This window comes from Nipponia nippon, unplaced genomic scaffold (genome assembly GCF_047370975.1).
Source record: "Nipponia nippon isolate SJK-2023a ecotype South Korea unplaced genomic scaffold, ASM4737097v1 scaffold_7, whole genome shotgun sequence".
NCBI lineage: Eukaryota > Metazoa > Chordata > Aves > Pelecaniformes > Threskiornithidae > Nipponia > Nipponia nippon.
The window spans coordinates 16,631,178-16,651,861 of NW_028262391.1; the positions used below are offsets into that span (position 1 = coordinate 16,631,178).

General features: G+C 40.9%; 1 protein-coding gene across 9 annotated transcripts; it reads left to right on the plus strand.

Annotated features, from left to right (window-relative positions):
* Positions 1 to 3,640: 3,640 nt before the first annotated feature.
* On the plus strand, positions 3,641 to 18,893 carry PLSCR1 (phospholipid scramblase 1). 9 transcript variants are annotated; one of them, XM_087739686.1, is made up of 10 exons: positions 3,669 to 3,748; positions 4,146 to 4,186; positions 9,227 to 9,258; positions 10,081 to 10,182; positions 12,279 to 12,439; positions 13,523 to 13,565; positions 14,659 to 14,879; positions 15,696 to 15,857; positions 16,899 to 17,060; positions 18,305 to 18,893. In XM_087739686.1, exons 3-10 carry the CDS (start codon positions 9,252 to 9,254, stop codon positions 18,362 to 18,364), a joined length of 918 nt encoding a protein of 305 aa, XP_087595812.1. In that variant the 5' UTR covers positions 3,669 to 3,748; positions 4,146 to 4,186; positions 9,227 to 9,251; the 3' UTR covers positions 18,365 to 18,893. The 9 variants fall into 9 exon arrangements, with proteins under 9 accessions (XP_087595808.1, XP_087595810.1, XP_087595805.1 ...); XM_087739687.1 differs by having other exon boundaries at positions 3,670 to 3,734; XM_087739685.1 differs by having other exon boundaries at positions 3,684 to 3,748; positions 12,302 to 12,439.
* Positions 18,894 to 20,684: the final 1,791 nt, after the last annotated feature.

Here is a 20,684-nt window from a genome sequence, read left to right on the forward strand (position 1 = left end):
CATCATATTATAGTCTAAGTCTGGAGATGGAAAAAGTAAATATCATAAGGAAAAAAGCTAAGCAATCTTTAGAAATTGTTTGCATTTTACAATGAGATACACAATGTCCTTTCTGCCCTTCCACTCTGCGAGAGAAAAAAAAAAGACCCTGAAAAAAAAAGTGTTAGTTTTGGGTTGGTTTTTTTTTCCATTGAAACAGAGTAATACATTTTGATAGAACGTTGTGGCATTTTTTGAGTGGCTATTAAACATGTGCATCTGTAAACAGCATGGACTTCCGTATCAACAACATCATAACGTTATTCTTCTGAGGGCTTGTCTTCGCTACAAGAAGGAGCTGAACCCAGCTGAGCACCGTTCCTCCCTTGGCGCCCACTCCAATGCATGGCTCCAGCGGGGGGAGGCAGAGCTGGGAGCACAGGCGGGCTGGCTGCCAGCAAGGGGAGGCTGCAGGCTGTGTGGGTACTACTCTTTTCTGCTGAATTTTATTACAAGGTTGAATTTAGGGTCATCCAGAAAGTTGGTACAACTTTTCCAGATGTATCCAAGTTTTCAAACAGCTAGTACCGGCATTGTGGGCCAGCTCCCTGATATTAGCAGGGAGGCTTTGCAATGCACGCAGCACACCAAGCGGCTCCGTCAGCGATGCAGTTTGGATGATTTCCTGTGATACAACGCTAATTTGGGATTGCAGTGGACTTCTGCTGTGCAGCTCATCAAGCCCCTCAGCAATTTGACTTTATTTCCTGCCAAGGCTGCTCTCAGCTATGCCTATGGAAGTTCAAAACCCCATACTCAGGAAGCAATTTGTCAAATTTTCAGCCCTCAGTGTAGCTGAGTGCAACCCTGGTCAGACTAAAGGCCATGAAAACTAGGCTATTAATTTGGTAGGTTGCAACAGATGATAGTTGGGACAGGACATCATGCTGTTTTCTAGCATCCTATCTTGGAATGGAGTGAGATTCATATTTAATTTTCAGAACTGTTCTTTCCTGAGGACAAGGTAGTTTTGTCGTTCAGAGTTATCCATCAGGAGTTCCCTGTGCCCCCGGTATTCCTGGAGAAGCTGCCAGGACTGGTGCTGGCTTTCTTACTCAAAGTCTCTAATTTAGGCTCTATAACCTCTGAGCATCGAATTCTTCATCTGTTACTTCAAGGTACATAGCACGCGATCCAAGGTGAACTGCAATTAATACCTTGCTGCAAAAGTATTCAAAGCTGTGGGATCTGGCGAAGAGGTAACTCTATTTGTTGTGCTGTCTGAGCAATGGGCTTATATTTGATGCCATCTGAAATATTCAGAATGATGCTACTTATTATAGCCCCCTTGACACTGTGATCAACTGATTTTAAGAATTAGCTAGCTAGTCCCTAACACAGAAGGAGCAGACTATCTTTTTCCCTTCCCGTGAAAACATCACACATTTTTGTTTCTACTCTATCAAACAGGATTACCTTCTTCAGAGGTAACTAGAACTTGTCTGGAAGTAGTCCTAAGCCTTGAGGAGTAGGAACGTATAATGAAAGAAAAGGATGGTGGCAGCCTAGAGATGGAAATATCAAAAGTGCATTTTGCTACCATAGATCCATTATTTAGATCCTTTGACAGAACAGAACTGTTCTTTGCTTTGTTTTATAATTCTGCTATCCTGAAAATAAGGCCTGCATATTGCATCTCATTAGGTTTTATCTGCACCTGTACACATCCTACATGTAATAATATCCGAAGGCTTCTGAAGAATGAAACAGCTGACTTTCAACAATATGAATAGAAGTTTTAAAGACCCTACTTTCTTATCTTTTATTTTTTTTTAAAGCTCCATTTATCATGTTTATTGAATGGTCTGGGAACCAAAAACATTGAAGAAACTAGCAGGAGAATTAAGTATTAGATTTAAAACTTAGGAAAACATTTTGTTATTCACTGTAATGTGTTATCAAAAAATCTAGAATGTAATTGGTTTTATACAATATAAAGATTAAAAATTCATTAATATGTAAATGACAATCTATTACAGTAAAAATATAGACTACATGTTTGTAGACAATAGGACTTCCACATGAATCTTAACAGTGACATTTAAAGAAATGTCTCCACAAGCCAAACCCCTGGAATATGTTATACCACCTTCTCTGTAATCCTGGAACGTTTTATGGTGATCATTAACAAGCATTGCGTAAATCTACAATGACCCTTATAAAATCAGACGTTTCAGTTGAATGTATTCATGGCTTATCGACGTAACATTGATGTTAACTGCATCTTTTGATCATCTTTAACCTGAAAATATTCAGTATATACAACATGTTTTATACTAAAGTAGCTTCTTTCTTAAAAAGCTGAGCTGAAAGTGAGGGATTTAATACTTCCTTGTCTTAATTTTACATGATCTACCAACAAATGGGGCACTTTGAGATATAGCAGTATGTCTTTTTTTTTTTTTTTTGATAAATTTATGGTAAACCTTAGTTAACAGAGACCTTGATGAGCCTTTGTCTTAGAGTGATCATCTGGGTCCAAAAGTCCAGCTGCTTTTACGTGAAAGACCTTCAGCAGCTCTCCTGGTACTCTCTTCTTGGGCCTCCCCATTCTTCATCGCTAAAGGGCTGCTAATGGATTAAGGACAGTGAGAGGCTCCACAGAGCCTACAGGGAACCTGGAAAGTACAGTAAACTCGGGACCATGCACAAAATATATTTGTATACAGTCAGATTTGAACTTAATGTATTGTCTGCCCTTCTTGGGCTTCACCTTGTACAGTTAAATTTGTTATCAAAAGACCAAACAAATTAATAGCTGCCCCCATCCCTTACCCCAGTTTTCACAATCATGTATGTCTGGATTCCACATCATGAAACTGTTCCTTTTTGTAAGGCTCATTTTTGGGGTAGCTACCTAGAGCCAAAAGTTTTTGAAATAAAAACAACTTTAAAAGTTATAGGAAAGTTTTAGAAACTTTGGACCTTTTCAGACTTAAAAAGTGTTTCCTCAGGGTAATCACCAACTAAAGGTTTAGGTTTTTGGGGTTTTTTTCTTCCATTGACAGATATTTCACAGAAGCATTGCAAAACATTTAGGTTACAGTGGAAACTGTTTCACACAGGGGAAGGTGATAGTGTAAAGATTACGGGAAACCTAAGATATATTTTTAGGATTATGCTTTACTGTTGAATAATCATTTGATATACATTTAAAAGACAATAGTTACATGGGCAAGTTTGAACTGCCCTACCTCTGGAACGAAAGAACACCAGCGTTATTTTAGTTGTAGAAGTTATACTGAGAGAGACATTACTACCTCAAATTTCTGGCTTTGAAGAAAATCTTCTAGAAATACTGCATCACTTAATTTTAAGAAAACATTTCACCGTCTGTTCCACTGCCGTAGCAAAAGGAAGCGGTTAGCGGAGTCGGCAGGTGTTTCCACACGGGGTGCCCCCAGCGGTGGCAGAGCCCTCTGGAGCTGAACGGGCCCGGAGGAAGGCTGCGGGCCCAGTCGAGCCGTGTTTCTCCCTCCGACACATCGGCGAGGTTTCTCACTGAAACCCAGGAACAGCGCCCGCTCCCCGCCCCTCCGCCGCCCGGGCCCGGGGCCGCCCCGCCGCGCTGGGCGTTCCGGAGGCGCCGGGGCGGGGACGGGCGGGCGGAGCGCGGCGGCGGTCGGCGGGGTCCGGTGCGGCTGGAAGCGGAGATCCCTGCCGGACGTCGGGACGCCGCCTCGCCGTGGGATTGGGTATTCTTTCCCGCGTATGATTTCTTTACCGTATATGATTTCCTTTATCTATGATTTTTCTTTTAATTGACAGGGATGCTTAATGATTAGAAGGGCCGTAAAAAGGACCTGACGATTAGAAGGGCCACGTTTTCCAATTTGGGATTGTGCATTGAGTTAGAAAATGCCTCTCTTTAGCAGCAGTTAGTTATGAGAGGTGGCAAAGTAAGTTGCTTGCAAAGACTGGTTTAAAGAAAGATCTTGCTGCCAAGGCTGTCGGCAGAGAGCCCGGCTCGGGAGAGCTGACAAGCAGCAGGCACGGTTCAGGCAATGGTGGTCCTGTCACCCAGCAGGGAAGCGAGCAGCGTTAGGGACGTGCCCTCGTCTCCGCGAGGCTGGATACCCAGAGTGACCTGTGTTTTTGCCTCTCAGGTGTTGGGACTCCCAGGTTTCAGGAGAGATGTCTCTGTAAGGTGAGACGGTACCTTACTGCATCAGAACAAAATAATTTTACATCAGCTTACAGCTCATTTCATTCCTTCTCTGAAGGCTATTTTGTTAACTTTAGCAGAAAGTAACCTGTTTAATTAGATCAACTAGATTATATTTAAGTATACTGTTTCTCCAGCAGTCAAGGTTAAAACCGGTGGCTGAATAGTCTAATATAATGTGATGATGAAAAGAAGTGCCACAAAGCTAGCTAGGGTGAACTAATGCATGCCTCACAGCTATTTGGCTTTCTAAGTCTGTTTTTTGAATCATAAGCCTTCTTGGTAAGGGCTTGGCTTGGTATTTAAATGGCACCACAGCATGATGTTTGTGCTTGGGGGCTTATGATAATATGCTCTTGGTAGTTTAGTGAGCTGGATAAGAAATGAAACTGTCATGCTAGTGTACTGTTTTTCTGATAAAAAAGGGAAGCTCTGTAGTTAACTGAATTAAGACCTTTCTAAATTAGTTGCAGCCTATCTACTGACATGCATCAGGGTAAGGGAGATGTAGCTGTGCAATGCAGTTCTGAAAATGAGAAAGTGACTGAAAAGAAACATGGACATTCTGCCATTCCTTAAAAAGGAACAATCTAGGGAAGTTATTTCCTTACTGTTCTCTGAACTAGAAGAGTTTTGTTCTGACTTCCTTTGGAACCAGTATTTCCTCGATTTCCTTTCCTAAAGTTTTTGGCTGGTCTTAAGTTCCCTGGGCTCAAAACTTCTGGAAGGGGAAAAACACTGTGCCTGGGCACCTGGATGCCTCTGAGGGTTGCTTCCATGTTACCCATTTGAGTAACAATTCAAGAAAGTAAGGAGAAAGTGAGGAACTGGTTGGGTGTGCTAGTGCTGGGTGAGAGGCTATTGCACCAGTTGACTGCTACTTCTGAGAGCAAAGGGAAAAAGTCTGGGAACTCCTGCCGATGAGGGAGAAGACTGGCAATATAGGTTCTAGACAGTACAACGTATAGGGACAGGCAATGGAGAATGAGGCTTCTTGATAGGAGTTCCTTTCTCTCGTGAGCAGTACAGCAAATGAGCTGTGGGTGTCTGCTGGGAGCTTGCTAACCTGCAGCTGAACGGCTGCTCTTGGCAGTCGAAGGAAGGACCGTTCTGTGTGTGTGTGGGGGGGAGGGCGGTTCTTTTGCCTTTCGTTTCCTCTTTGCGTTGCAGCAGTTGAGGGTGGAAGCCATGCTGCGGGGTTCCAGGTGTGTGTTTCAGGAGGCAGCGGGCAGTGCCTGCCTTTCCCACTCCCAGTGTGCAGGTGCAGTGGGGGCACCTCAGACCATCCAGAGACTGTATTTCATAAGGGTCATTCATTACCGGATAGACAGCTGCTTTGCATGAAGCGTTTTCAGTTCTCCCAGTGCTTCTTTTCTGCCAGCAAAATTGTTTCTGCTTTCCCTTGTGTAAACCTGAACCCAGGTATGTCCCCTCGTCCAGAGAAGAGAGGATATTTCTCATCTGTACTCCCTTTGGAAGAGCGGACCTAGACCTGTGGGTTACTATGGGAGTCTGTCAGGAAAGGGCAAAACTTGGTGGCTTTTCCTGGCACAGGCTCCCTCGCATAGCCCTAACCCAAAATAGCCCCGGTGGGGGCTGAGGTGCTGGGAGCTGGAGCCTGGTCCCCATCTCCTCTCACCCTTCAGCACTCCAGCTGGCGGATTTGGGGGAATGTTTGATCAGCAAATACCTCAGGTAACGTAACAAAATGTGAAGGACCCTTATAATCCTAGCATAGTTTAGGTTGGAAAGGATAACCTTTGGAGGTCATTTGGTCCATTCCTCTAAATTCAAATTTATTCAGATTGCTCAGGGCCTTGTAAAGCGTTTTATAAGATGTATGCAGCGATATACAGCTGCTGCTTCTGGAACACCATGGCCAGCTTATTCACGCCAACACAACTTACTCTCGATTTATGTTGTGAATTCAGGTTGCAGCATGTGGCCAGCATAGCGCAAGGGATTCAGGCAGCTACTGTTTTTGTTGAATCAAAATTAATTCAGTAGTGGACTTCTACTTGCTGAAGCACTTTCTTTCTTTTTTTTCTTTAATTCTGTGGAATTTTTACTCCTTTATAAAGAAATAGTGTTCTCCTTCTTCTGTATTAGTGGGAGCTAAATGCAAATGCCTTTACTTTTCCCTGCTAAGTAAGTAACATTTTAATGATTGTTCCCTGTATTTATTTTAAAACTGTTACTAGAACTAGTAATACCTAGCAGCACGTAAAGCCTCATTTTATTAAACTGAGATGAAAATGTAGGCTTCAGATCCTTGCTTTGTGTAACCCAGGCAGCTGGACCAACAGTTTCTAAGTGACTAGTCTTCCCATTAGTACTGTTTCTTGACTGAGGTTTCACAAGGTGTGAATTTCCCCATGCATAACAATGTGGCTGAACAATATATTGTGCAATATAAAGGCTGACAAAAGTGAGGTTTTGTTCCTTGTTCCTTTGGTATTTTAGAATTTTATGTTATTTCACAGTCTTTAGAAACTATTCAGGTGAAAAGCAGGGCATGACTGACAATGTGTTAATCTTGGTGACTGAATTGGAGGTGGTAGAAGGAATCCAGATAAAAAGCAATAGAAGAAAAGAGACAATTTTAATAAAAGAAGTAATCTGAACTATTCTCTTTAGCGTCATGTCTGATGAAATGGGAGTTGAACTTTGTAAAATCTTTGTTGCTTTTCTAGCTATAGAGCATATCAACATTTTCTAAATCCTAGATTGCACAGTGTGCAATATGTGTGGTTGTAGGGAGAAAAAAGATTGTGGGCTACTATAAAGCCTTTCTTTTAAATAAATCATATGATTCTGCCTCTACTCTCCCTTGACCAGAGGGCTCAGTTGCAATTGTCAGTATTTCACTGAAGTTCCGGTAGCTGGAACGTCTTACAGTATAAACTGATAAACTGATCTTTTGCCAGTTTAAATAATGTTTTTTTATTCATCTTTAATTTGTGCTATTCCTACAAGCTGGTAGTTTTGTCAACATATTTTAATATGGTCATATATTAAACTTGTCACTCTATCAAGTGTGAGAACAAGGTTTCAGTTATGTGGTTTGAATTTTTTATTTCAGATTTTTAAATTAGATGTATAATATTTAATTATTTCCTATTACTTTTTTTTAACCTGTATTCATATGGGGACCAGAATCCAATTAAAGTATGTAAAACAGGATGGTGGTTTCGTTAGTAAAGTAGAAGAAAAACATATTAAAAAGGGAACAGTTTAAGACCAATTTATTAAACAAAGAGGATGTTGTGTACGAGCTGGGAAGTGAGCTGGATGCCATGTCATCCCAGAACCATTAAACATCGTCCTATGACATCTGCTTTTACTCTGGGAGTGAAAAACAGGAAGGAACTGCTTTCAGTTTCAATTTCATTCCCGGCTTTGAATGACCATCTTCATTGAACTGAACTAGTTGGAAGAACCATAACAGACAAAATAAATTACTAGTTTAACTTGAACTGCATTCTTTTTAAAGAATAACTAGGTTTATTGGTTTTTTTTTAAAGCATTTGATCCTATAAAAAGGAGCTGCGATACTATTCTTTGTTGTACTTCCACTTATGGATCTCTTGGCTATTTTGGACCTCTGTCTTTAATAGAAGTTACTGCCATTGCCTGCTTCTCTCATTACCCCAGAGACTGAAAAAGGAGTATCTCTCAGGGTTGATGCTGGCATCAGTAAATGTTCTTTCTGCTTTTTTTTAACTCCTTTTGGCAACCCTGAAAGAGTAGAAAGAAAAAGACAAGCAGTTGGCCCTTTCACTCATGATATTCTGCTATGGAAGCCCACTTGGCTGTGCAAGCCCACCCTTTATTAGTGCGTGGAGACAAAAATTGGATATGTGGTATTTAGTAGTACCACTTCAGAAGTGGAATAACATAAAGAACTGACTAGGTGGTGAAAGGGTTAAAGCCAAGATAGACAAAGCCACTGCATCAAAATGCCTCCTGAAAAGTCTAGGGGCAAGGAGTATATTTAAATATCTTAGTCACTTAACTAAACAAAAGAAAGGCCTTTGTGATTTAGGGACTAGTTAGAATGGTTGTAAGAATCCCATCTCAGACAACTGGGCCTTGGGAGAACAAATGCATGGAAGATAGGAAGTCACAATAGGATGACGACAGCCTTGAAGGACACAGTTTACGTAATGCTAGGACTGAGTTTGCGCAGAAGTAGAGGTCAATCAGCGAACACAGTGAAGAAGACTACGAGCCTTCATCTGAAGACCCCCAAAGACCACCACGGGAGACAACTGTGCATGCGATTGGACATTTGCATATGTTAATGAGTTGCAGGAAATCTCATGTTTATGTAAATGATTTCTCAGAAATCCTGTGAATATGTAGGATTTTATAGTATATAATCTCTGAAAGTCCACCAAATCGGTGGAGCACTTATGGTGGAGAATCCCCAGTGCTGCCCAGCGCTGCAATAAAGAATACCTGCTTAATAGTAACTTCGTTGCTATTGAGTTTCATTTCAGGGACTCTCTGAATACTCCGTTTCTCCCTTGGGGGGATTTGGACTGTGAGAAGAAGTATCCGTGAATTTTTGTATCAGTGGTAGCATGGCATTACAGCTGCTCCAGGATTTACCCAAGCAGGTTTTGTAGTCAACATCAATACAATAAACCAGTTGCTCTGAAATGACTGCAGTAATTTGTTCGTATGAATTGCGTGATATTTCTGAATGGCTGCACAATGGAGTCCTGCCCTGCAATGAAATAACTGCCCATCCCGATGCTTTCCTCTGAGTTGAGAATGATTTCAGGATACTCAGAGCATGAATGCAAGCATAGATAATTCAGGCTTGCGTTGTAGTGGAGACATAGCCTAGAAGGAAGCTGAGATATTTAAAGTTATTTTAGCTTGTATTTGTAATTCAGCTTTTCCATATAGTTTAGACAGGCAAGTATCTTTTATCGATAATAAATAGAGAACTCTGAATAACTTGTGTGAAATTATATATTAAAAAAACCATGAAATAAAAATGTTGTTTTGCAGAACAATTATAAGCAGATCCACGGCAATGCAAGGTGAGTAAAATATAAACAAAATGTCATCTTCTATTAATATCAAAGATAATGTGGGTCCTTCCAAGGTGTTCAAGCAGTATTAGCTTAGCCATTAGTTTACCTTCTAATTATATGAAAGATATATGAATGTTTTAAATAGAAATTAATTACATTTTAAAATTGAATAATTTACAAAACATATAGCTTACATTTTCAGATCTTCATTTCTGTAGTTAAATAAAATAAATAAATAAATAATCTTGAAATCTACTTACAAACCAAACTTGGTAAATGGTTTTAAATCCATAACCCTGTGAGTCTGCTGATGAGGCATTAGTATAGTCCTAACTTGAAGAAATTGGGAGAAAATGTTTTATATAGTGGAGAATGGCTCATTACCAGTCTGTTCTGTACAGGAGGGCAGCCTGTCAGTTCCCAGGCAATTCTCTGAATTAAAGCCTCCTTCTAAATAGCAATGAACAAAGGCACCTCTGGTCCAGACAGAGAGTGAACTGACCCTGCTTGGGCAGGGGTCAGACTAGGTGATCTCAAGAGGTCCCTTCCAAGCTAAATGATGCTGTGATTCTGTGGCATCTTCATGACATCATGTGCAATACCTGCCTTTTTTCTGCACTTTAAGGATCAGAACTCCTTAGATTATAGTAATGTTTAATATACATATTGTGCATAAATACGAACTTGTTATATAGTTTTTGCCATACAGAAAACAGCTGCTTAATTTTGTTATGTGTCTACTCTGAAAAAGGGGGCAATGTTGGGGATCTTTCACCCTAGGGTAGGAGGAAACGAGCAATACTCAAAGCGTATGTTCCATTCTTCCAGCACATAAACCTGCACCAGCACCTGGATTTTCAAACGCTAACTATGAACCAGGAAATCAAGTCCCCTATGGCTACTCTCAGCAGGCACCTGGGGCTTACCAAGGTAGGTTGCTTGGCTACAGATCTGCTATACCGTTAGGAAATAAGCATGGGAAATAGGAGGTTTCACAAGGGTGACCATCTCTGATTTACTTTTCTGCTCTTAATTCTGTAGAGTTCCTGTTAATTTCTGTTTTGCTGAAAAGTCATCTTCTTTCCTTCTTGGTGCTACATGTTAGTATGTGCTGAGCAGTACCAACAGTGGTAGGAGTTAGAAACGTTGGATGTTCCTCAGTGGTCACTGTGGGGAGTTTGTTAGGGACATGTTACTGATGGAAAGCAATTAATGTGTGGCAGCTTCTGGCTGATGATCAGATTTTTTAATTAACATGTTATTTCAGTATTTCACTTTATTTTTCTCTAGAAATCCTGAACTGAAGAAAGAATTGATTTCCTCTCGCAGTTCTGCTGGTCCACGTATTCTGTTCCTGTTTCCTACTCTGTCGCTGTACTTAGCACATGGTTATACCTTACACTTTCACTCATTTGCTTTTCTCCTCTTCTGTCTCATTTTCTGCTCCACATTCGAAATGCAGCACTCCTAAATAGCTTCTCATGTTCTGGCAACTAATTGCTTTCTGAAGAACCAAATGACAATGAGCAGTATCTAACAATCAGGCTCAAAGCATAAGTTGCATAAAGTGCAAAAGGTTTGGCTTAAGTTACTGTGCTGTTCCTAAGTTAAAGTTTGTGTGTCTTGTGGCAAGGTAATCTGAGGTCTGTAAGTACAGTTAGCTTCAGCGTGGAATGAGCATGTGCTGTCTGTGTGATGAAGGTCAGGGAGCATTTTTCGTTTTGAATAATTGTATGTGCACACACTTACACACAATAGCAGTAGATAGTTTGTGCGCAGAGCCTGTGCGCAGACATAAAAATGATTTTGTGTTCCATAAGGGTGGATCCTTCTCTGGGGTGAGTGATCCTTCCACCTATGAGTTTTAAGCCACAGCTGTTTATATCACCCGAGGTACTGTCCTGCTTACGGCCACAGTGTGAGCTTTCACGTGTAACAGTATTGTAATGTGAAACATTGGTGCTGAACTGATTTGGGCTAAAGATAAGTCTACGGGTCAGTATCTTGAACTCTTTGTCTTTGTTCAGCTCTACAAAAATACTCTTTGTGGCTTCTGTGCTGTGCTTGCTTCTGAGTAAAATATAAAATTCCTCTGCATCAGATTGAAAACTTATCTGCCTACCAGGAAGGTATTAAATGAGGAAAAAAATATAGTTCTTGTTCTGTAACTTTCAATAGCAACTTTAGCAGCTTCAGCTACAAGGTCATAAAGCATCTCAGTAGCAAAGACAGCGTTGCTGTGGGACCGTACTCAGGCAAGGCAGGCTCTGCGCCCAGCCCGGGGGACACGGGATGGGTTGTGAGTGCTAAGGCAGTGCTGCGTGTGCCATCTGGTGGGGTGCTGAGCGTTTAGACCCTGAAGTGCTTCATGAGAGCTTGTGTTTCCTACTGAGTGCTAACTGGAGAAGACTTACTTGGCATTCATAAAATGTGGAACTATTTCCTCCTTTACTACGTAACTCCTCTATGAAGGAGTTGTGGATTTCCTGAGTTTTGAAAAAGAATCCATTAAACAAATGGGAAGGTGCAGTTTTTAGATCACACTCATCTGGTTTGAAAACTGCAGATGAACTTTGCTAAAAGGAATTTTCTATCACATAAGTAGAAGGTATAATTCCAGAAAACTTTGTCTTAAAATTCCTCATTTGCTCAACTGACAACTTGTAAATGCTAATACTTTTCATGTATTTTAAGGTATTCTGTCTTCTCTACTTAGAAATAACCTTAATTTATTTATTTCTGATTTTTGAATTGCCTATCTTTATGTGAATAGAATTTCTGCTATATTCAAGAATGATGCATTTATTTATTTTGTTTGGTTTTCTCTGGAGGGATTAGAACATCCCAATCCAGTGTAACTTCCTTCATGAAAGTTGTAGTATTCATAACTGAAATACATTGTAGGTATAAGGATCTTCATAGTTCAAAATAGTGAACAAATTAATCTTTTGAAGATCCACGGGGCAATTCTTTTCCAACGTCTAAGTTTCACAACTGCATGTCTTCTACCACACCGGGTGTCGCAGGTGTGGGGAACTATGGCTTCCAGGTACCAGCCATGGGAGTCCCAGCTGGACTTGCTGTTCCACCCATCCAGAACCAGCCCGTTGTGAAGGAGGGGACAATCTGGATGCCCGTCCCTCCTCCTCTTCCCAACTGCCCTCCTGGACTGGAATACCTCACACAGGTACCTGCACCCTTCCTCCTTCCCCAGAGAACACGTATTCACCTGAGAAGCAGCCTGCATCCGTGAAAAAGCTAAAAAAAGCATCTGGCTTTGTTGCAGCTGCATGGATTGCTACTTTTGGGCTGCTAAGTGAAGCCTTTTGTAATGTGATTGTTGCATGTTTGAGTGTGGAGGTGCCTGTTATGGCTGCAAGCACTTCATGGAGTACTCTCCTGTCAAGTGAGGTGCTAAAGGACCGGGGGCACAGGGCTATCATACACCCCCTTCCCATTTCCGAAGCTACTTTTTGTGAGATGTAACGTGATTTGGCAAGATGTATATAATAAATATATATAGTATGGGCAACTGTAGCACATTAGAGGTGCTTAATTTTCCACATGATGCTTTCTTCACACCTCTTCATAATGTTGTTAGGAGAGGCGCTAGTCAGACTTCACAACGTAGAGAAAGCTAATAGCAAAATAAGAATAGTTTCCACATTACAGAATATGTCCTTGTACTGTAAGAGTACAGTTCATCTCATCACTGGGAGCAAATATCAAGGCTTAACACTGATGTATTGTTGCTAGTTTTGCAAATTGCTCAAAAAAAAAAAAAAAAAAAAGGCACCAGTGAGGAGAGGCTGATTTTTCCTGCATTTCACTCAGAGCTGAGCAGTAGCTGAGTTTCTGCTCTAAAATGTCTCAGTTTTCTGCTTTTGTCTGTACAGACTCCTGATGTAGGCATCTGGGATACATGGTGTCAGAGGCTCTGTCAGGCTCTGAAGCTGAGCTACCCTGAGTCCTGAGAGGAGCACAGGCACATTAGCCCTGCGTGCTTGTAACCAGACCAGCTTGGGTACAACTTCTGCCATCCGCTCCGGTGCTCTGAAACACTGTTCTGCTAAACTGACAGAGGACAGGACAGGACAGGGGGGATGTGAGCTACTTCCACAGCTTTACTGGTAGATGATCTGCCTCTAGACAATGTATCGATCCATAAATCTGCATTCTGAAATGAAACAGCAATGCTTCTTAAAACTGGATTTCTCTTAGTTACAGTGTGTTAACTATTTATTCTGTTTAATTTTTCAACCACAAACAGATTGACCAGATATTAATTCATCAGCAAATTGAACTTCTTGAGAGTAAGTGCAAAGTATTTATAGCCGAGAAAAGTTTAAATCTAATAATCCCAAGAACGGTAACATTTAGACTTTCTTTGACACTGCGTATTTAAGGTGGATCGCCACCTTTCTCTTTCCTGCCTCTGTCGTTTGCCTTCATTCCTGCAGAAGTTGTGGAAGAGAGAAAGGAGAAAATAGGAGGGCAGAGGATTTTAAGCAGGTTCTGTATCTTAAAAGATACATAGCAATGCAACTGAATAATCTTGGTAGCTAGTTATAGCTGAAGTCACATATTTCCCATGTTAATTCATTCACATGATTTCTACTTGCCTCTCTTCCCTACTTAAAGATCTTCTTTTCTGTCCTCTCTTACTTCATCTAATTCCATAGACTGGCAGGTGGCTCTGATCCCATTTCCAGGCAATCCTGCTATTTTAGCAAATTGAACTGCTTTCCTTCTGCTCCCCTCATTCCGTTCACTTTAAGAATATCAAAGTCATGTTATCAGTGTCTTTCAAATAGAAGAAATAAAATGGACCATCCATCTCGGCTGACACCTAATGCTGCTGCATTTTCTTTCCATAATGCTTCAAATAGTACTTTCATTTTTTAGAGAAATTAATCAAAATTTCTGTCCTGGCTCTTGTTGTTTTCTATTTGTGCTGCTGTGAATCTTGACTGCGAGGCTTTTTTTGTGGCCTTCTCATTCTGAATGTATTTGTGCCCTCTAGAGCCCTTTTCTTGCTTCGCCCCCAGATTCACCATTCTTTAATTCTCATCCCTTCAGCTCTTCCCTGGGAATCTTGCGTGCTGTGTTATTTATATTTGTGGTGCTTGCTCTGGCAGTAGGTGTCCATGTCTGGTGGGAGGGGACTGAAGGACATTCCCATGCTCTTTCCGCGGTGCCATGTTCATGGTGGCTTCTCGTCTCTGAACTTCTCCATCAGGCTGCTCTGCTCAAGGGTCCTTCTCCACTGCTTCCCTTCGCCAGTAGCTGCCTCTGACAGACTTTGAGTGAGGCCTGCCTTTCCAAAGGGTAGCTTTAGAGTTAGCATGGTGACTTTTCTGACCAGACGCACCTCAGAAATTTAGCAGTTCTGCTCCTGTTTTCCAGTCTTGACTGGCTTTGAAACAAACAACAAATATGAAATCAAGAATACGCTGGGGCAAAGGGTGTACTTTGCAGCAGAGGACACTGACTGCTGTACCAGGAATTGCTGTGGGCCATCACGACCCTTCACCCTCCACATTATAGACAACCTGGGCCACGAGGTGATAACGTTGCAAAGACCCCTCCGGTGTTCTTCGTGCTGCTTTCCATGCTGCTTACAGGAGGTGAGTTGCTCCCTCTCACCATCTTCCTTCACATGGGATGTGGTCCACCTGTGCGGTTTTAAGACGGAGTTGTCTTGAGTCAGGAGGCAAGGTGAAACAAGTCAGGTTTTGCCTGTGCGTTGTGGGGAGAGAGATCTGTGGGATCTGTGCATGAGGCCCTTGGTCTGGGAAGAAGCAAGTGTACTGCAACACTTAGATTCGCTCTTGCCACTTCTGATTACGGTAATGAACAATTTGATTCACCAGCACGTCAGGGAACTTGTGGCCAGTGCCAAAATCTGCACTGGAGATGGACTTTCAATGTAAGAGTTAGGCAGTGGCTTTTATAAGATAACAGCTATGCTGTGAAAGCTATAGTGAAATTCAACATATGAGAATGATGAGCTTTTTTAATATTAAAATAATTATGGGGTGATGCAACTTCTGAAACCTCAAATCTGAGCCTACTCAGGCCTCTTACTGAGGGATTTGTAGTAGCTGCATCCTGTAATGCCTTCCCTGAATGCTTTCAGGATGCTCACAGCCTTTCTTTCACTAGACTTTGATCTTTATACTGTAGATGCATAGCTTGTGTGCTCCACAGCCTTAGGAGTATCTTATTGTTTTCAGTGAAGGCAAAAGTTGCCAACAAGGTCTGCAATTTGTGTGCAGTTTTCTGAAAAAGTTCACAGAAAACCCCATGCAGCTTCATGCATTGGAAAACCAGATCGTTGTGGAAAAATAAGTTGTATTTGGTTTGTGTGCTAGTGTGGGTTTTGTCTAACAAGCATATCAAAGCATGAACATTCACGTGGAGGTTTTCTTTTTCTTGTGAAGCTGGAAGTTCAGGCGCCTCCAGGAACACCAGTTGGTTACGTTGTCCAGAACTGGCATGCCTGCCTGCCAAAATTTACCATTCAAGATGAGAAAAGAATGGATATACTGAAAATTACTGGCCCATGTGTTGTCTGCAGCTGTGGTGGGGACATTAATTTTGAGGTATGCAATGCTAAAAATTGTATGTATCTTCTTTCAGATAGTAGTTTGATAGTAGTTTGTTGCTCAACTTATTACCTGTCAACTGAACTGTAGTATATTCTAAGTAATTAGTACCTAATCTTTTAATGCTGATATAATCAACTCACTTCTCTAGATATTTAGATTATTCCAGATAAGCCAGACAAACTTCCAGAAATGATGTCTTAAAGCCACTCATCAGTGATCAGTGAGACTCATTCCTTGTGGTTGCACACAAATCTATTAATTGAAATATTTAGCAGCAAAATCTTTTTGAATCTATTATGTTAGGCCCTAACAAAAAAATGTTATTCTCAGCTGTATTGGGTATTTATTAAAATGACTTCCTATAGCCACTCATGTAATCATATAATGATGAAGTAAATCAAGATAATTTAGACCTAAAATAGAGATTTGAATGACCGAAGAGTTACAACTTGCACTTAAAAATAATAGTGATTAATGCATCATTATTTTTGTACACATTAAGTAATAGATAAACTAGTCTACCATTTAATATTTAAAATGATGTTGCAAATAGTTGCTAAAGCAAATTTACTGTCATTTTATTTTGGGGACTAGGCTTTCAGTCTCTGAAGACTGGATCTAACTTTAGGAAACAATGTTGGCAAAGGGCTAATCTCTGCTTTAGAACAGGAGAATGTAATTTGTTTAATTTTCACTTGAGCAGCTCCTGATACATGGCAGGAGAAACTAATTCACTCTCTTGGCTAAAAGACAACACTTCCAGCAGAGTGTGTGTGCATGCGTGCGGTAGCTGTCTTCCAACATCATTAAAGCACTGAACTCCAGTCAGATTTAGAATTAAGTTCATGTCTGTGCTGCTTAAGACTGACTTTCTGATAGTCAGCATTGCCTTTTGGTACAAACAGTTGCATTCAATGACTGCGTTAATTCAAATAACACAGTCTGAAGCTTTTAAATGGATCTATCATGAAAAGGATTTGGGAATATTATGAATGACAGATTTGATGTTGTTTTTTTAATTTTATATTGAACTAGGTGAAGTCTGTGGATGAGACTGCTACTGTTGGGAGGATTTCTAAGCAGTGGACTGGGTTTTTGAAAGAAGCCTTTACAGATGCAGATAACTTTGGAATCATATTCCCAATGGACCTTGATGTAAAAATGAAAGCTGTCATGATTGGTGCTTGCTTCCTTATCGTAAGTCTGTCATTCACTAATACTTGAATATGAACCGACTTTTTCATCTCCACGTTCAAATTGTGCTGGTAAAGGATTTGACTCTGAGCTCCTTGAAGTGGGCGACAGCTTGTTGTGAACTTTGTGTGTGTAAACTAACCACAGAGGGCAACAAAGAATTATTTCAGATAATTTCTAGCTTAGTCTAGACTACTTGAAGTACTAACTGTATTTAAGGAGAGCTTCATATGTGATGGGACTGAGAAACCCTGTAAAGGGAAGACTCCTTACAGACACATTAGCAGAGGCAACCATGTTTATGTGGATGGTGAAACCAGAAAAGTGCAGATCAGCAATAGCCAAGAGACCCATCCAAAGCCAGAGCAGCCTGCTGAGCTGGTGAACTGGGCAGCTGAATGCTGCAGCCAGTTCCTCCCGACTCTCCTTCTTGGAAGTATGTGAAGCACTGAGTTGAGCAGGATTAAATGCTCTCAGCGGAGTAATTTCCGATGGGAGGGACTTCTGTGGAGGCAAAGCACATCTAACTCGATACAGTGCTTTTCAGCTGCACTCTGACTCTGCCATGTCAAATACGCAGTACAGCTCACTTTGCTCTGTGAAAACAGCGTGCAACACACTCATGTTTCCACTTACCTGTGCAATTCAGCATCACGTACCATTTCAAAAAGTGCACTGCTTCTGTGCTGGTAGGGCTGCAGAGGGGGAGGAAAAGGGCATGTGAAGCACCTTGAGTTTGGAAAGTTCTCACCACCTTCTAATGGCCCTGTGCACGAAGCAGGTTTTCCTTAGCTGTGTGTGTTCACGTGCTACCATGTGCACGAAGTACAGTGTTAGTGAGTGTGAGCAACCCAGGACTCCAGACACAGCAATGGGGCCCCCAGATGTAAATTAAAGATAGTCACCATTATGATGGACTCCAGTTTGGGGTAAAATTGAAGGGACTGAGTCAGGTCGAACAAAGCCAGGGCAGGAATCTTGAGTAAAGAAAGCATAGCTTCAGCTAGTGATAATTTAAAGTTTCCATGTAGGTCTTTCACCACCTCTTTCTCTCTCTGTGGGTGTCCTATTCTGAGAGACCCAGGTGATGGGGGTATGGAGAGAGGTGCCCCCACCTTCTTCTCATCATTTGAGGTTTCTGAGAGGAAGGGGCTTTGAATACCTTGCAAAGCAACCAGGAGATCTCCAAACTAAGGACCACATTTAAGAAGTATTTGTTTTGTTTTCCTTTTTTTTTTCCTTCTTAGGACTTCATGTTTTTTGAGTATACTGGTGATAACAAACAGCGAACAGGAGTTTGGCAATGAAATCTAGAACTTTTATATAGAAGGAAGAAGAACATAAATCTCCCAACTTTCCAGTAGATTGCAGAGCTCCAGTAAGAATGTGAGAAATGTATATCTTGTGCTTGTAGTTATATTTCTATAAACTAAAAGCTTTGTGGTCTTTTCTTTTTTTTTTTTTTTTTTGGTAATCTTATTATATAATTCGTAGTATTCAAATAAGAACCCTTTGTACAGATCAATACTGTAACTTATAGAAATATATAGCAACCTTTTTTCCAAGAGATTTGGAATTGTGATACAACTACTTATAGTTACCTTAATTCCTAAAACAGAGGACTGCTTCTATATTCAATATTAATATAAGCAGTGAGCCTAATAAGGAGATCCTGTGTATCCTTCTTTGGTCGTTTTGCCTTGGTGTTCACATTCTGTTGTTTCCAGCTTCTTACCAAATACATACATTCAAAACAAAGTAATCTAAGTGAACAGAACTATCAGAAATCACTGTAAAATTTTATTAATCTAGTGATAAATCTGCTGTCAAATGTGACTCCTTTAGTGTAACTTAATTTCATAATTTGGGTTGTTTTGAAACTGAAGGCTTAGATTTTCACCAACAGAAGTTTAGAGGAACAGGAAATATAAATGCCAGTGAACGCTTCTTTTTAATAATTCTCTAGTAATTGCTTTGTGCATGAGTGTGTTTTTTTCTTGAGGCAAGGAAAAACTAGTTACTTACTTTTCAGTTTCTCCAGTCCTCTTTCCCCTTCATTTAGTCCATGGTTTTCAGAAATTGTAAGTGCCCAATAACTCCACTCAGCGCACCACCTCTCCTGTCCTGAGTGACCACTGTAACAGATGGAGCCCAAGTAATGGACTAAATGAGCTTAATGGACATTTTGTGGACATTTGTGGGCATTTTACAGACATTTCACAGGGGTGGGCCATAGACTAAGGGAATGATATCTGTGTACTATATCAAAGGATGGGAAGGGGGGTGGGAGGTAATGAGGATGTATTGGATAGTGTGGGACCTGAGCATGACGTAAATGGTATGAAATAAGGGGAGGAAAATGTGCTGATTTTGGCTGGGATAGAGTTAATTTTCTTTATAGTTGCTAGTATGAGGCTATGTTTTGGATTTGTACTGAAAACAGTGCTGATAATAGAGGGATGTTTTCGTTACCCCTGCGCAGTGCTTACACAGAGTCAAGGCCTTTTCTACTTCTCACCCCACCCCACCAGTGAGGAGGCTGGGGGTGCACAACAAGTTGGGAAGGAGCATAGCCAGGACAGCTGACCCTAACTGACCAAAGGGATATTCCATACCATATGACGTCATGCTCAGCATATAAAGCTGGGGGAAGAAGAAGAAAGTGGGGGACATTCAGAGTCATGCGTGTGGGGCTTTTGCGTTACCTCTTAAACTGTCTTTATCTCAACCCATGAGTTTTCTCACTTTTACCCTTTGAATTCTCTCCCCCATCCCACTTGGGGGGGAGTGAGCAAGCAGCTGTGTGGTGCTTAGTTGCTGGCTGGGGTTAAACCACAACACTGCAATTTCAACAGAGAACAGGGTTACTCAAATATTCCATAAACCTTTTTTTGGAGACATTTGAAAATACCTGTTTAATTCCATGGCAGGTCCTGCATAGAATTTAAGTTTACTTTTTGCATTAGAGTGAGGTCTGTTTGTGGCTGTTTGAAGAATGGATGGAATAACATTTTGCAAGTAGGTAAAACAGTAATACCTTTGGCTATGCTGAAAAGCATCTTGCATCATAAATTCATCCCTTGACAGTAAACTGCAGAGTGTATGCAAATTTAAGTAAAGTATTAGGCCTTGGGCTAATGGAACATAACTGGGAGACTTTATTTTCATTCCTCCAAGTAATTAAAAATTTAACGTTCAAATCTTGTGCTTAGGTATTCACCATAAGTCCTGGAAGTACCCCTGTCCCAACAACCTTGCATAGAAAACTATGTGGAAAAATTCACATATGTGTCTGTAGAGCAGTAAGGGAAGAAAGTGAGAATGCAAACAGTCAAGAATGATCAGCTTCACATCAAGATGTGTAGTAAAAAAATGTTGCAATTCCTGTATCTTAAGCAGAATCGCAGTTGCAAACAGTAACAATTCTGTAAAGAGTAATCGAAGCAAAGATATCTTTGCTTACAAACAGGTTTCTCAAATACAGTGAAACCCAACAACGAAGTTGTTTAAGTTGTGGTGTTGTCATTTAGATTTTTTTCATTTTGTGCTGCTTGAGTCTAGTGGTCAAATTGCTACAGCTTATTCCTTTACCATGTATTTAGCAAAACTAGTAAATAAGGTGAAGAA